Source organism: Bos taurus, chromosome 20, assembly GCF_002263795.3.
Source record: "Bos taurus isolate L1 Dominette 01449 registration number 42190680 breed Hereford chromosome 20, ARS-UCD2.0, whole genome shotgun sequence".
Taxonomy (NCBI): domain Eukaryota; kingdom Metazoa; phylum Chordata; class Mammalia; order Artiodactyla; family Bovidae; genus Bos; species Bos taurus.
Window position 1 is genome coordinate 36,057,133 of NC_037347.1, and position 12,137 is coordinate 36,069,269.

Below are 12,137 nucleotides of genomic sequence, written 5' to 3' on the forward strand. Positions count from 1 at the left end.
TTTTCACTGAACCAGCCACATTCCCTGCACACAATTCCTTTAAATGATCAAATTTTACTGCACACAGGAGACCGATTGTTGCAAAATGTTATACTTCTGTAAAGCACTTTCACATACCTTATCCCACCTAATTCACAAAGCTGGTATCCACCAACGGGGAAATACTTACCAGAAACTCCAAGACCAGTCTAGTGTTTCAGTTTTAAAAAAAAGGTCAAGAGATGCCCTGCTCCTGCCCCCTCCCCTGACTCCAGTTGTTCTAGCTCACCCTTCTACTTTCTTGTCTCTGTGGAGAAGGAGATACTAGGGGTATGAGGAAGGAAGTGAGCACGGGGCAGCTCACAAAATGGAAGCAGAGGAGTTGGACGCTGGGGAGGGGTGGATGGGCACACAGCACAGAGTGCCTGCTCATACAGCACAGTGCCTGCTCAGTGTAAAGCACAGGCAGGCCCTGAGGCTTGACTCAGCTACTGTGGTCCCAATTTTTGGCCATGCGTCACCAAGTTTAACCAAAGATTACAGCGTAGATCTCATCCAGCAAGAGTGGAAGGTGGCCCTGCTTCAATTTGAAATAAAACTGTTAACATTTCTTCTAGAGAGAAGGAGTTCCATCCTCACCACCTAACTGGGGGGTTTTAGCTTCCAAATTCTAAACAAGAGCAGGGGAACAATTGCTGGGTAACTGCTGTCATAGTGTATGTAGGGTGTGTGTGTGTGTGTGTGTGGTGTGGCCCCACCATATCCCCCAACAATTCAATTTTAAAGAGCCCTCACGTTCAAGATTAAGGTAAGAGCTGTTTGTAGAAGAGCCAGAATTCCAGGGGCTTAGGGAACTTGGTGAATCGCCACCCCTGGAAATAGCATGTGGGCAAGGAAGTCAGTTAGTGGAGTGTTGTGTGGGGAGACAGGAGGAGTTTATTCAGATGAACTAATCAATAAACACAGGGCTCTGTGCTGGCCAGGGGCAAGCCTCTGAAAGTGTTAAGTCAGCTTCTTTTCGGAGAGCACCATTCTTGGGTAAAGAGGACCCAGGGATGGCAATAGGGCTCTTTAGACACAAAAACCTGGAAGAACTTAAACTGGCAAAATTGAAGAAATGTCTTCAGACAAAAGAAGTGCAATAGTTCTCAGATCTCCCCAAGACATTGGGTACAAGTATCTCCCACTTCCAAACGACAAAGGTTTCCAAGCCAGACTGGCACGGTGGACTAAGCAATCAAAATGTAGTTCTTGAATCACGTGGGAGCTTCTTAAACCCCAGACCATAATCAGACTCTGACTTTTCACAGACCCCCCAGATGATGTGATGGACTGGCCCAAGCCTTCCCCAGCCCCCCAGAGAGGTCTAGGATATTCAGGAGCCCAGGCCATTGCGGGGACCCCCAGCTCCACATCAGCCTGCTAGCCAGCTTGAATCTTCCCTGACCATCCTTCAGAGTGACCGATTTTACCTGGGCATCTTTGATTTCCTGGTGAAGACCAACCCTGATGGGTCTGGGATCAGTATTTTTTCTCCTATGATTCAAAGCTAAACCCATCTTTTTACAAGATGAAAAGGAATGGGGCTGGGGAGGCTGCACATCGTCTTGGTATGTAGTCTATTTTGTGCTCATGAAAGAAAACCGACCTCAAACTCCCTAAGGATAATGCAAAAATAAACCTTCTGCTGACCTCCTGTACATAGAAGCAGCCTGGCCCTGTTGAGTGCCTTGCACTTCCAAAGGGGTGAGAAAACCGCAGAATGAAAGGCTGAGAGGACAGCCCCAACGCAGGCAGCCAGCTGTGGGGAGCTAAGAAACCTCGGTCAATCGGGTCCTCACGAGGCAAGCCCAGCAAGGCAGCTATGTCTGTCTGTCTGTCCTTCAGAGGGGCTGCGGTACTCACGGGCAGTTCGGATGGTGCTGCTGGGTTGACTTCGAGGGCTGGAACCATGCGGATTCACGGCCCTCACAGCAAACTGGTAGTTGGTATCAGGATCGAGGCCCTTGATGACCATGGAATCCATCTGGATCTGTTCTCGGATTGAGGTCCAACTCTTGTCGAAATCTGGCCTTTATTGATTAAAAAAAAAAGAAAAGCAGAATGAAAAACAGTAGTTTAGGAATAGCAGAAAAAATGGAAGCTTGCTGGCTATGCAAACTAACAGCGTTTGAACACTGGAAGTAAGACTTATAAAAATAAGTAAACATTTCCTACCAAAAAGTCATCTTGATTTGACATCACAGGTAAAAATTTGCAGGTCCTTGCTGCAAGCAGATCATTTTTAGGGCCAGTGTTCAGTGCTGTTTCAAGATCACTGGCTTCTCCTTGCATGGCCTTGACTGTGGTGAAAAGATTCCCATATAGGAGTTCATTTTCAAGGACTCTGCCTGCCAGATGTCTCATAAATAAGCCTTCCCCTGACAATCCCTGTTCCCAGGGGTCAGGAGAGCACAGATTCTATCTATTCACAATCTGTTCGCAAAATAAACAAATATAAATTTTTAGGGCAACTAGTTGTGTAAACTGCCATGGGAAAACCCAAGAAGACTCTGTTCACAGCCATTCTTACTCTTCACAAAATTGCACAACTGTGCCAACTTGCTGAACGTTCACATGTCCTTCTGAGAACCCTATAGAGAGTGCAGACCTTGACTCAGAGCTTCCACCTAAGGGACAACATACAGGGGTTAAGAGAACAAATTCTGGAGCTAGACTGAGCCATTCAAATCCTGCCTCTATTGGTCACTAGCTGCTATTTAGCCTCTTTAAGTCTCTAGTTTCTCATCTGTAAAATGGGGTGATAAAAGTACCTATTTAAGAGGGCCATCTTAAAGGAGAAATGAGCTCTTTATCCTCAGCAACAGTGCCAGGCATTGTAACCGAGCAGGACCCTATGGGACCTTCCCAGTACAAGACCCCCAGTTCCCAATGTTCTCAGCCTGCCTTCTGGCTGTAGAAAAACTCTGTGTGTGTGTGTTCAATTGCTAAGTTGTGTCTGGTTCTTGGTAACTCCAAGGACTGTAGCCCACCATGCTCCTCTGTCCATGGAATTTTCCAGACAAGAATACTGGAGTGAGTTGCCATTTCCTCCTCCAGGGGATCTCCCTGACCCGAGGATTGAACCCGCGTCTCCTGCCTAAATCTCCTGCATTGGCAGACAGATTGTTTACCACTTGAGACACCTGGGAAACCCAGAAAAATTTTAGTCAAAGAATAAATGTAATCAGAGAAGTGAGAAAATGCAGAAAGAAAGAAAAAAAGAACAAAAAACAAGATAAAATAACAGTAGCTAAGCCCTTAAAAAAAGCCAAGGAATTTTAGTTCCCTCTCAAGGGCTTCCCTGGTGGCTCAGCTGGTAAAGAATCCACCTGCAATGTCGGAGAGTTGGGTTGATTCCTGGGTTGAAAAGATCACCTGGAGAAGGGAACAGCTATCCACTCCAGTATTCTGGCCTGAAGAATTCCATGGACCATATAGTCCATGGGGTTGCAAAGAGCTGGACATAACTGAGCAACTTTCACTTCACTTCACTCCAGGGGCTGTAGATAATATCCTGAGCCATGTCCTTTGAGCTGCTTTGCAGCAACTGAAACCTCCACCAGACGAAGATGTTAACTGTATGCTGCCCAAAAGCACACAGATCCCAGACCATTTGGAACCAGAAGGTTGATAATATTGACTCCTGATTACCTCACCACCAACCAATCAGAAGAATGTCCAGGAGCTGGTCACCCGTTCCCACACATGTTTAAAAACCTTTTCCTGATAGTCTTCAGGACTTTTAAACACTAGCTACCCTGGACGCCTTGATTTGCTCCTGAAACAAACATTGCACTTCCCTTCACCACAACCCAGTATCAGTGGATTGGCTTTACTGAGCCAACAAGAGGACCCAAGTGTGGTTCGGTAACATCATCACATAGTAAACACTCAGCACGGATTAGCATTATGTAAGGGATGTACCCAGCTCACAGAGCTGACAGGCAACCCTGGGCCACCTGCTTACTCTATATACCTGTGAACTTCAATGCAGCAGCACTGATGGTGCTAAGGTGGCTAATCAGTACTTGAAATGTAGCTCATCTGAATTGGGAAATGCTATGAGTGTGAAATGGACAATGGATTTTTTTAAGTGTAAAATATTTCATTAATATTTATATAGATAATGTGTTGAAATGATAATATTTTAGATTCAGTGGGTTAAAAAATACATTATTGAAATTAATTTCCTTTGTTTCTTATTACTTTTTAAATGACCATATTAAAAAACTTAAAATTCCATATAGGCTTGCACTTTCTAACGGACAGTGCTGTTCTATATGGACTTCCTAGTTGGAGGGCGAAAGGAGAGCTTTTCAGCTGGTGAGAACTGCAAAATAAAATTTGGGAATATTTGCACATGGTTGAGGGACAGTGCAAATGGCCTAACTGGAATAGAGGATTTTTATTAATAACTAAAAATAACTATCATTTATCATGTTCTTGTGAAGTATCAAGTATTTTTCTAATAGTTTAACTCATTTACTTCTCAAAAGTATCCTATGAAGTAGGTGTTAAAATTAAACACCTCCACTTTCTTTGAAGAGGAAATTAAGGCACAGAATGGGTAAGTAACTTGCCTGAGGTCACACAGCTGAAAAACGTGAGGCCTACTTGGGTTGATGGGAGAAGATTAGACTAAGATCTTTGATGTTGAATGAAAAATGGGGTGATAGTTGTTGCAGGGGTTGGTCTCCATCTTAGTTTGCTCCCTGACCAACTTCTCAGCTCTTCAATCATTAAACACTTCTGCTCACAGATATCTAGAGGAATGTGTGTGTGCGTGCACGCATGTGTGCATGGTCATGCTCAGCTGTGTCCCACTCTTTGCGACCCCATGGACTGTAGCCCACCAGGCTCCTATGTCCATGGGACTTTTCAGGCAAGAATGCTGGAGTGGGTTGCCATTTCCTTCTCGAGGGGATCTTCCCAACCCAGGGATCGAACCCGCGTCGGAATACTCATCTCCTGTGTCTCCTGCATTGGCAAGCAGATTCTTTACCACTGCACCACTTGGAAAGTCCCATTTACAGGACGGCAGGAAGCAAAAAGATTGACATCTGTCCTTTATGAACAACTTAATATGCAAGCAAAAAAACACTCATTTTGCTGAAAGGAGATGCGTGGACGGTGCATGGATTTCTCTAACATGCGCTCTCCTTGCTTTTTCATTAGCAAGAATTGATGAGAGACAGTCCTAAAGAGAGAGGAGTCCTAAAGCCTGGTAAAAGTTGATTCCATGGGCTAACTGTGCTGATGAGGAGTTTATGGGACTCATATCTCACAAGAATTCACATGTTTGGAGAAGCAGAGGTCACGGGGATGGCCACTGGAGGAAGTAGGGCTCATTTCTCTTTGGACTTTCCTTTCCCTGAAGATGGACTTCTCACGTAAACAAACTCTGCCATTGAAGAGAAAACCTTAGTGACTGGAAGGAAACACATTTCCAAACTCTAATTAAAACAAAATCACTTCGCAGAGGAAAGTCATAGGGGATGCCCAACAGTAAAGTCAGGAAAGATGTGATCTTTAGATAAAACTCTCCTGTTATCTTTTGCTAAGCTTCCCTTGTGACATTTATAGAGGAAAGGACCTGCAGCTGCGCTCAAAATGTGTCATTGTCCACCCAGGGCTACCTGCAAATATCTGCAACAATCTTCATTGTTCAACAGTTTCCCAGCTCCCCCAGCAAGAGACTATTTTGTATTTGTTCATTTAATGCAAGAAAGAAAGTCATATTTTCAGTGAATAAGAGATTGACATTATTAACATTTCATCTCATTGTATACACTGAGAGCAAAGCTCACGTAGATTGAATAGCAGTTCAAAACATTTTGCCTCTGACTTTGTCATGAGTTTTGCATTTAAATGTTTGTAGAGTCTCTAGGCAAACAAAAGTGCAAAGGTGAGGCTGAGAGAGAGAGAATCAGGTTAAAGTATTGTCTTAGTGCATCCTCAAATAATAGCTTTATCTTTTTTCCACTAAGTAAAATCATTGTATTCTAACTACAAAGTTGCCAGTTGAATCACTATAGCAACGATAGCCTGCCAATTTCCCCAATCGGGAAAAGGCTAGAGGGGAAGATGTAGACTAAGACAAGTGCTGCCATCCCAGGTAAAGATGGTTGGCCATGAGCAAAGCAGGCACTTAGACACTTGCCCAAAGAGTGGGAAGGGTTGGGTTGTGCATCCTATATCTCAGGAGGCCAGTAGGACAACTTTGGAAGGTGGTTGGGCAGCGGAAGTCAGAGGGAACAGATACAAGTCTGTCAGCAGCGACTATTCAAAACCCAGTTAGCTGATTCAAGTAATCGAGACTCACTCGCTGTTTGGGTAGGAAGAAGCATCGCCATTGGCTCTGCTAGCATCAGCCTGGTTATCAGGAATCTTAGAGACTGCTTGGTCCCAGTGCTTAAGGGTTCTCAAAGATTACATGCAAGATTCTATGTGTGAACATCATTTCATTTTCCTAAGTAAAGGGTCCTCAGTCTCTTATCAGATTCTCAAGTATAATCATGATCCCCAAAATTTTAGAAGCCACTGTCTAGTCCAGTCTCTCATTCTACCCGTGTGGATACTGATGGAAAATAATTTATCCAAGGTCATAAAACCACAGGGTGGTATATATTTCTGTTTTACTTCCTTTCTTTGGCATTTTGACCACCTTGACTATTGCCAAGTTCACCCTTAGTGGGCAATCACTTTTCTTGGGATCATCAAACCCAGTGGGTGGCTGCCTTGGGCTACTCACTTGGCAAGTGATTAATGATTATCAGCCATGCATCCATCAAGGAAGCTATATTCTGGGAGGCTCTAAGGAACTATAAACACAGTTCCATTTTCAGAGTTTCTAATCTAATTGGCAGATAATACATTTAAGGACCAGCAGGAAGCCAGCACAAAGTCACCTATTTTGAGAGCTGTATTTTTGAATGGGTCAATGTGAACTGACATCCTGGGGAAACAATACAAGACTAGGAAGAATTTAAGCTAGATTTCAAATATATTTGGGTTCTGGTAACTGAAAAGGAATAGAACATCTCTGGGTGCAGTAATAGTTCTATGTATGGTGTGGATAAAATTAGCACCAGCTACATGAAAATACACTGTGGGATATTCAAGGACAATAAATAATATGGGTCCCTAGTATGAGTGATCAATTAATCTATATGAAAGATGGGTACAATATATAAAAACATTAGCCGTAAGTAAGTAGGTAAGTGAACATATGGCACCTCTCTGCATATCTCACATAGTCAAAGCTTTCCTTATCAGTCTACCAATCTGTCAGGCTACCCAATGATCCTCACTTGCTCCCCTTAATCTAGCTACCCACTGCGTTTATTCCCAAATTTATTTATGACTTTTGTGTTTGTTATTGTAATTATGTTGCTTAATGCAACATTATATAAACTAGTGAATGTGAGTAAAAAATATAGGTAATAGCTATGTTAATGCTTTTGAAAGACTTGGTAAAGCTGAGTCACTAAAATACAGCTGCCTTTGAACTCAGTGAAAGCAAGACAACTGTAAAACAGTGAAAAGATTATAAAATTCCAGAAGAATTTGCAATCAGGTAACTTTGGAAGTGACTATAAAATTTTAACTTGAAAATAATGTAAGTAGAAATTGTAGATGATACCTTATAAGTATGGTTAAAATGTCTATATTATCAAAAGTAATCTACACATTCAATGCTGCTGCTGCTGCTGCTGCTAAGTCGCTTCAGTCGTGTCCGACTCTGCGCGACCCCATAGACGGCACCCCACCAGGCTCCTCTGTCCCTGGGATTCTCCAGGCAAGAATACTGGAGTGGATTGCCATTTCCTACTCCAATGCATGCATGCAAGCTAAGTCGCTTCAGTTGTGTCTGACTCTGTTCGACCCTATGGACAGCAGCCCACCAGCCTCCTCTGTCCACAGGATTCTCCAGGCAAGAATACTGGAGTGGGACACATTCAACGCAATCCCTATTAAAATTCCAATGCCATTTTCACAGAAATAGAAAAAAAAAAATAGCAGCAAACCAAATTTGATAGCACATTAAAAGGATCTTACATGATCGAGGGGAATTTATCCCTGGGATGAAAGAATGGTTCATTGTAAGCAAATCAGGAAGTCTGATACACCACATATTAAAAAGCGGAGACATTACTTTGTCAACAAAAGGTCTGTCTAGTCAAGGCTATGATTTTTCCAGTAGTCATGTATGGATGTGAGAGTTGGACTATAAAGAAAGCTGAGTGCAGAAGAATTGATGCTTTTGAACTGTGGTGCTGGAGAAGACTCTTGAGAGTCCCTTGGACAGCAAGGAGATCCAACCAGTCCATCCTAAAGGAAATCAGTCCTGGGTGTTCATTGGAAGGACTGATGTTAAAGCTGAAACTCCAATATTTTGGCCACCTGATGCGAAGAGCTGACTCATTTGAAAAGACCCTGACGTTGGGAAAGATTGAAGGCAGGAGGAGACGGGGACAACAGAGGATGAGATGGTTGGATGGCATCACCAACTCAATGGACATGAGTTTGGGTAAACTCTGGGAGTTGGTGATGGACAGGGAGGCCTGACGTGCTGCAGTTCATGGGGTCACAAAGAGTCGGACACGACTGAGCAACTGAACTGAACTAACACACCACATTAACAGAACAAAGGAGAAAAACAGATGACCGTCTCAATAAATGCAGAGAAAGCATTTGACAAAATTCTACATGCTTCATGGTAAAAACTCTCAACAAGTTATGTACAGAAGGAATTTACCTCAACATAATAAGGGCCATGGGTTTCCCTAGTGGCTCAGTGGTAAAGAATCCGTCTGCCAATGCAGGAGATATAGGCTCAATCCCTGGGTGGGGAAGATCCCCTGAAAGGCATGGCAACCTACTCCAGTATTCTTGCCTGGGAAATCCCATGTACAGAGGAGCCTGGTGGGCTACAGTCCATAGGATCACAAAGAGTCAGACACGACTCAGTGACTACAACAACAATAAAGGCCATACGTGACAAACCCACGGCTAACGTCATACTCAGCCGTCAAAAGCTGAACAATTTTCGTCTAAGATCAGGCTGAACAAAGGTGCCCACCCTGACCATTTCTATGAAACTAGTACTAGAAGTTCTAACCAGGGCAGTTACACAAGAAAAAGAATAAAAGCCTTCCAATTGGAAAGGAAGAAGCTAAATTGTCTCTGTTTACAGATGACATGGTATCATACAAAGGAAACCTTAAACATTTCACCCAGAACAATTAACAAATTCAGTAAAGTTGCAAGATACAAAAAAATACAAAAATCAGTTCTGTTTCTATACACTAACCAACTATCTGAAAAAGAAGAGCTTTAGGAAATGTAAATAGTTGCTTGGAACATGGCCTCATAAGACATTCATGACAAAACAAAAATTCAAGACGATCTCGTATGCAGAAACAAAAGTGCAAAGCCACCTCAAATGATAAATATAAAATCTTACATTCGGGTTTTTCTTTTTAGAAAGCAAATGGCACAGATATATGGTGGAGAAAACCCAGTGTGACAAAGATCTATGGGGAAGCAGGGGATACTGATCACAAACTCAATATGAGTTCTCTGGACAACCTGCTGTTGAAAAGGTCCAGTGTTCATATTCCTGGGAAAAAATGGCTTCCTAGGTTGATCACTTGGCAGAAGTGCTCTAGATCCATCTCCACTGAGGCAGAGTGCAAAGGACTGGTTATTGTCTGGCTTGAGTTACAGAGAATACAGTGAACATAGGCTAGTGTCTTTAGATGAGAGATAAGATGGTCAAATGGAGATGGTGAAAATGCCTTCGGTGTTTTTCATATCAGAATAGGAGACCCAATAATTCCTTACAAGGAGACCAATGGCAGTGCATTATAAAGAAGACCCCTAGACGGCAATTAAGAATGGTTGACAACGAAGTCAACCGCGTAGAGGGCTGAGCTCTGCACTGGTGGCTGTCTTGAAGCAGAGGTTGGGTGACCATCAGTCAGAAATGTAACCAGCTACTTTCTGAACACAGTCAGAGGTTGGATTTCATTCAACATTTCTGACCTCAACTCACAGTAAGAAATACATTTTTGCAAAGCAAACCAATATACCTATTCATATACATATACTATATGACTTATATGTGAGTACAAAGCTGAAAGGAAAATTTTAAGAAAAATTACTTATCCTTACTGTTATTCACTTTACTATTTTCTCTTCTTTTCTTTTCTCTCTTTTTTTAATGCTGGTAAGATCCCACTAAGGGCTTCCCAGGTGGAGCTAGTGGTAAAGAACTTGCCTTTCAACGCAGAAGATGTAAGAGACCTGGGTTCAATCCATGGGTAGGGGTGATCCCTGGAGGAGGGCACAACAACCCCTCCAGTATTTGCCTGGAGAATCCAATGGACAGAGGAGCCTGGCAGGTTACAGTCAATGGTGTCACACAGAGTCGGACACGACTGCAGAAACTTAGCGCAGTACAGCACGCATGCTCTAGATACAGCACTCTTTACGGCACTGCTTTTCAACATTTTTGAATGATCCACAATGAGACACACTGAACACTGTGAAACAAACACAACTGAAACACGTTTCACAAAATAATTCTTACTTTTATTATGTGCGATGCCCTCTGATATTTTCTTTTCTGTTCCACTTTACTTTCGAAAAAACTGTTGGTCAGGACACCTTCAACTGATTTCTCTGCCTTCTAATGAGTCCATGGGTTGAGAACCCCTTCTCCAGAAAGTTTGAGCTGAGGTGAGGAAGTGACATTCAAGCATGCTACAGACATTAACTAGGAAACAGGACTAGGGATGGCTAAATGCTAAGAAATGCTTAGGCTAAGTGCTAAGAAAATTCTTTTGAGAGTGGAATTTGTTGGAGCAGAAAACAGCCCTCTAGGGGATTCATACACCATCCAGAGTGGCCTTGACGGTGGAGGCCACTCTTCGGGGCCTGAGATAGAGTGGACCAAAAGCCTAATTAGAGTACAATCCAAGATACACGTGTCCTCCTTCCCTCAATATGGGACCTAGAATTCCATGATTTAATGTTTACTGGAGGACCCTGGATTATTTGGAAGCTCCTTCCTTCAATATTTTCTTTCATGTTATTCCTTCCAAGCATCATTTCCAAAAGAGAATTGAAATGATTCTTCTCTGGACTCTCTCACCTCTTAAATCTGATTCTACCATTATACTGAATATATTACCTTCTAATGTAATTTTATATTTCTGTCTTCCCTAGTAGGCTGTGAGCTCATTAACATGCTTATTGTCTTATTCATTTCTGTGATCCCTGGAATGTCTGCATGATCTTTCAAAATGCAAATTCTATCAATCCCTTTCCCACTTGACATTTCCCATAGCTCCCTATTCCCTTCAGGACGAACATGAGATCCTTTATAAAGCCTTTCCTGCTCCAAACCTCATTTACCTACCCAGGCTTCTCTCTCACCACAGAGAGCTCCAGGCTTCTAAGCAGGTCCAAAAGCATTTTCTTTTTGCCTCCAAGACACTGCTAGAGTAGTTTCTTCTAGCCTGAGCCATTCCACGCCACTTCCTCTCTCCCCTTGTTCCTGATTATCACTGATGTATCCTTCTTGGATCCTTTGAGAAGCCTTCCCAGATTCCTTCAGAACTGGGTTAAATGTCAAAGTTGTGTTCCCCTAGGCCCCTGGACCTCCACCCCTGCCCACAACACTCACCACTCTGTACTCTGCTCCTCTGCCTTCCCCACTGGACTGCTCCACCAAAGGTAGCAGCCCATTCACCCCAAAATCTCTTGCACATGCTTTGCACACGGAGGATGCTCGATACGTACATGTTTGGATGAATGTGTGCACATAAGGATGAACTGAACTGAACTGAAATATCTTCAGGCTTGGACACTGGGAATAACATGATGCCCTAAACCAGAGGGTGGCAAACTTCAGCTGGCTGTCAGTTCTCATAAAGTTTTATTGAAACACAACCACACCTATTTATTTAGGTATTATCTATGGTTGTGTTCTGGCTACAAAGGCAGAGTTCAATAGCTAAGATAAAGACCATACAGCTGCCAAAGCACAAAATATTTACTACCTGGCCCTGTAGAAAGAGTTTGTCAACCCTTGGTCTAAGACAACAGTC

The 12,137-nt window shown here is 42.9% G+C and overlaps 1 protein-coding gene across 2 annotated transcripts in view; it reads right to left on the reverse strand.

Moving 5' to 3' along the window:
* Positions 1-12,137, reverse strand: part of EGFLAM (EGF like, fibronectin type III and laminin G domains) — a 392,874-nt gene that overhangs the window by 89,394 nt on the left and 291,343 nt on the right. For both annotated transcript variants that reach the window (XM_059878754.1, NM_001083478.1), the window contains 1 exon segment: positions 1,885-2,051. In XM_059878754.1, the coding sequence (XP_059734737.1) occupies positions 1,885-2,051 (167 nt within the window).